Source organism: Apis dorsata, unplaced genomic scaffold (genome assembly GCF_000469605.1).
Source record: "Apis dorsata unplaced genomic scaffold, Apis dorsata 1.3 scaffold_117, whole genome shotgun sequence".
NCBI classification, from domain to species: domain Eukaryota; kingdom Metazoa; phylum Arthropoda; class Insecta; order Hymenoptera; family Apidae; genus Apis; species Apis dorsata.
This window is the reverse complement of record NW_006263411.1, coordinates 100,201-101,975: the sequence shown is the minus strand read 5'-3', so window position 1 is coordinate 101,975 and position 1,775 is coordinate 100,201. Positions and strand designations below refer to the sequence as shown.

Below are 1,775 nucleotides of genomic sequence, written 5' to 3'. Positions count from 1 at the left end.
TGGAGACTGTAAGTTTTCTGTGCGATTTCTTTTTTTTTTTTTTTTATTTCTCCACGATAGCTCGTTTATTCTTATGCTTTATTCGCTGTGTCCATGAATTCTGATTGCACGTGGTTTTTTGTGTAAGAAGTTGTTTATTGTTTTTTCTTTTTTTAATTGGATGGATATAAAAGTCTTCTAATTTAAGGTATAAAAATTTTAAGAATAAGTATTCGTTTTCGTTAATAGAAATGGAATGTTTAATTTTTTATAATTTTTGTAATCGTGTCTAATAATGTAAAACGATCTTTCTTTATCTCGTGTAATTATTTTTTTTGCAATGATCATCGATTCGTTGAAAAATTTGAAACTGAAAAAATTTACGTATAATTTTTACATAATAACGCTGGAATTTTCATTTTATTTAACTTCCGAAATGTACCGTTGAGTGCATTAAAAATTAAATCCAATCCACGAAAATTTCGCAGAAAATAAATACTCGTTTCATTCGATTAAACGAATCAATAATTAATAATTTCATATTATTTTATTTTATCAATTGATTTATTTTGCAGAGTAATTACGTTGCAACAAAATTAACAATTTGTTTTAATTTTTACGTATTGTGTTTTCATTAAGATCAATCGGAAGAAAAAATTGAAATTAACTAAAAAAAGTTTATACTTTTTCGGCTTTATTGTCGTGGAAATATTTCAGCATAGTGGCTGAAACAAAGTGGTGGACGCAACGACGCCATTTGCGGTCGTTCCATGCACGATAGTGGAAAAATTAGTATCATTTGCGGCTCGTACGACAAAATGGTAACTTTTGCTAATCCTACGGGATCAATTGTGATCCTACAAGATATATGACGTTTTCTTTTTTTAAAAAGAAAAGTAAATATGATGATAAAATAAACGTTTGTAATTAACGCACAAGAATTAAATTTGTTTTATTAATAATGTTTGATTAATATCAATACAAAATCCAAGAGGAAAAATAAAAGAAGAAATAGAACATTCAAGTTTTTCTGATTAAGAAAACGAAGCAATGATTCTGTTACAATTTGATAACAATTTTCCAATCTCTGAGCCTTTTAAGTAACAATATTTTTGAGATTGTTTTAGAATGATTCAACTGCGTCGAATTTTTTGAATCATCCTTTATTCATCGTCTAATTAAAAATATAAAAGCTTCGATCTATTTTTCAAATTCAGAGGATTAAAATTAAATATAAGAGGCAGCCCTTGTTCAATTTAGAGAAGAATCATGCGAGATGTAATCTCACGAGCGAGGGAAACAGAAAATTCGCAAAAGACGTTTCGAGGCGTTTAATTTTTCAAGTGACCTTTCGCCTTTTAACTTTCCCTCTTGTAATTGCCCGCTCCTTACGACTTAGCAAACTCTCATAGCGTAGACCTGTTGCTGTCTTCGAAATATCGTACGCGATATGAACGAGAAAACCGAATTAAATAAATTATTTTAATAAAATAAGTTTTCGTGGATCCTTGCACAAACGGCGGATCACCCTTTTAATTGCAAACGCGTCCCAAAGGAAACAGAGGTCGCAAAGTAACAGCTCCATTGGAATTTCAAATGAAGCATAGTATCGCAGCAACTCGATGCGCCAACAGTTTCGTTTATTTTTTTCTTTCTTTTTAACAAATATTTCGCTCCTTAACGAACACCGTCGACATCCTTTCTCTCTTCCCCAACTTTTCCATCCTCCTTTATTATCACACGTTTTTCGGCTCTGATTTCATCGTTGATTTAAAGCGACTCGAGAATAAATTATC

General features: G+C 30.8%; 1 protein-coding gene across 1 annotated transcript in view; it reads left to right on the top strand.

Moving 5' to 3' along the window:
• LOC102678924 (fibrillin-1-like) overlaps window positions 1–851 on the top strand; it is a 146,358-nt gene extending 145,507 nt beyond the window's left edge. The window contains exon 23 of the mRNA XM_031508983.1: window positions 702–851. Within this exon, the coding sequence (XP_031364843.1) occupies window positions 702–851 (150 nt within the window). The remainder of the gene's footprint in view (window positions 1–701) is intronic.
• The last annotated feature ends 924 nt before the right edge of the window (window positions 852–1,775 follow it).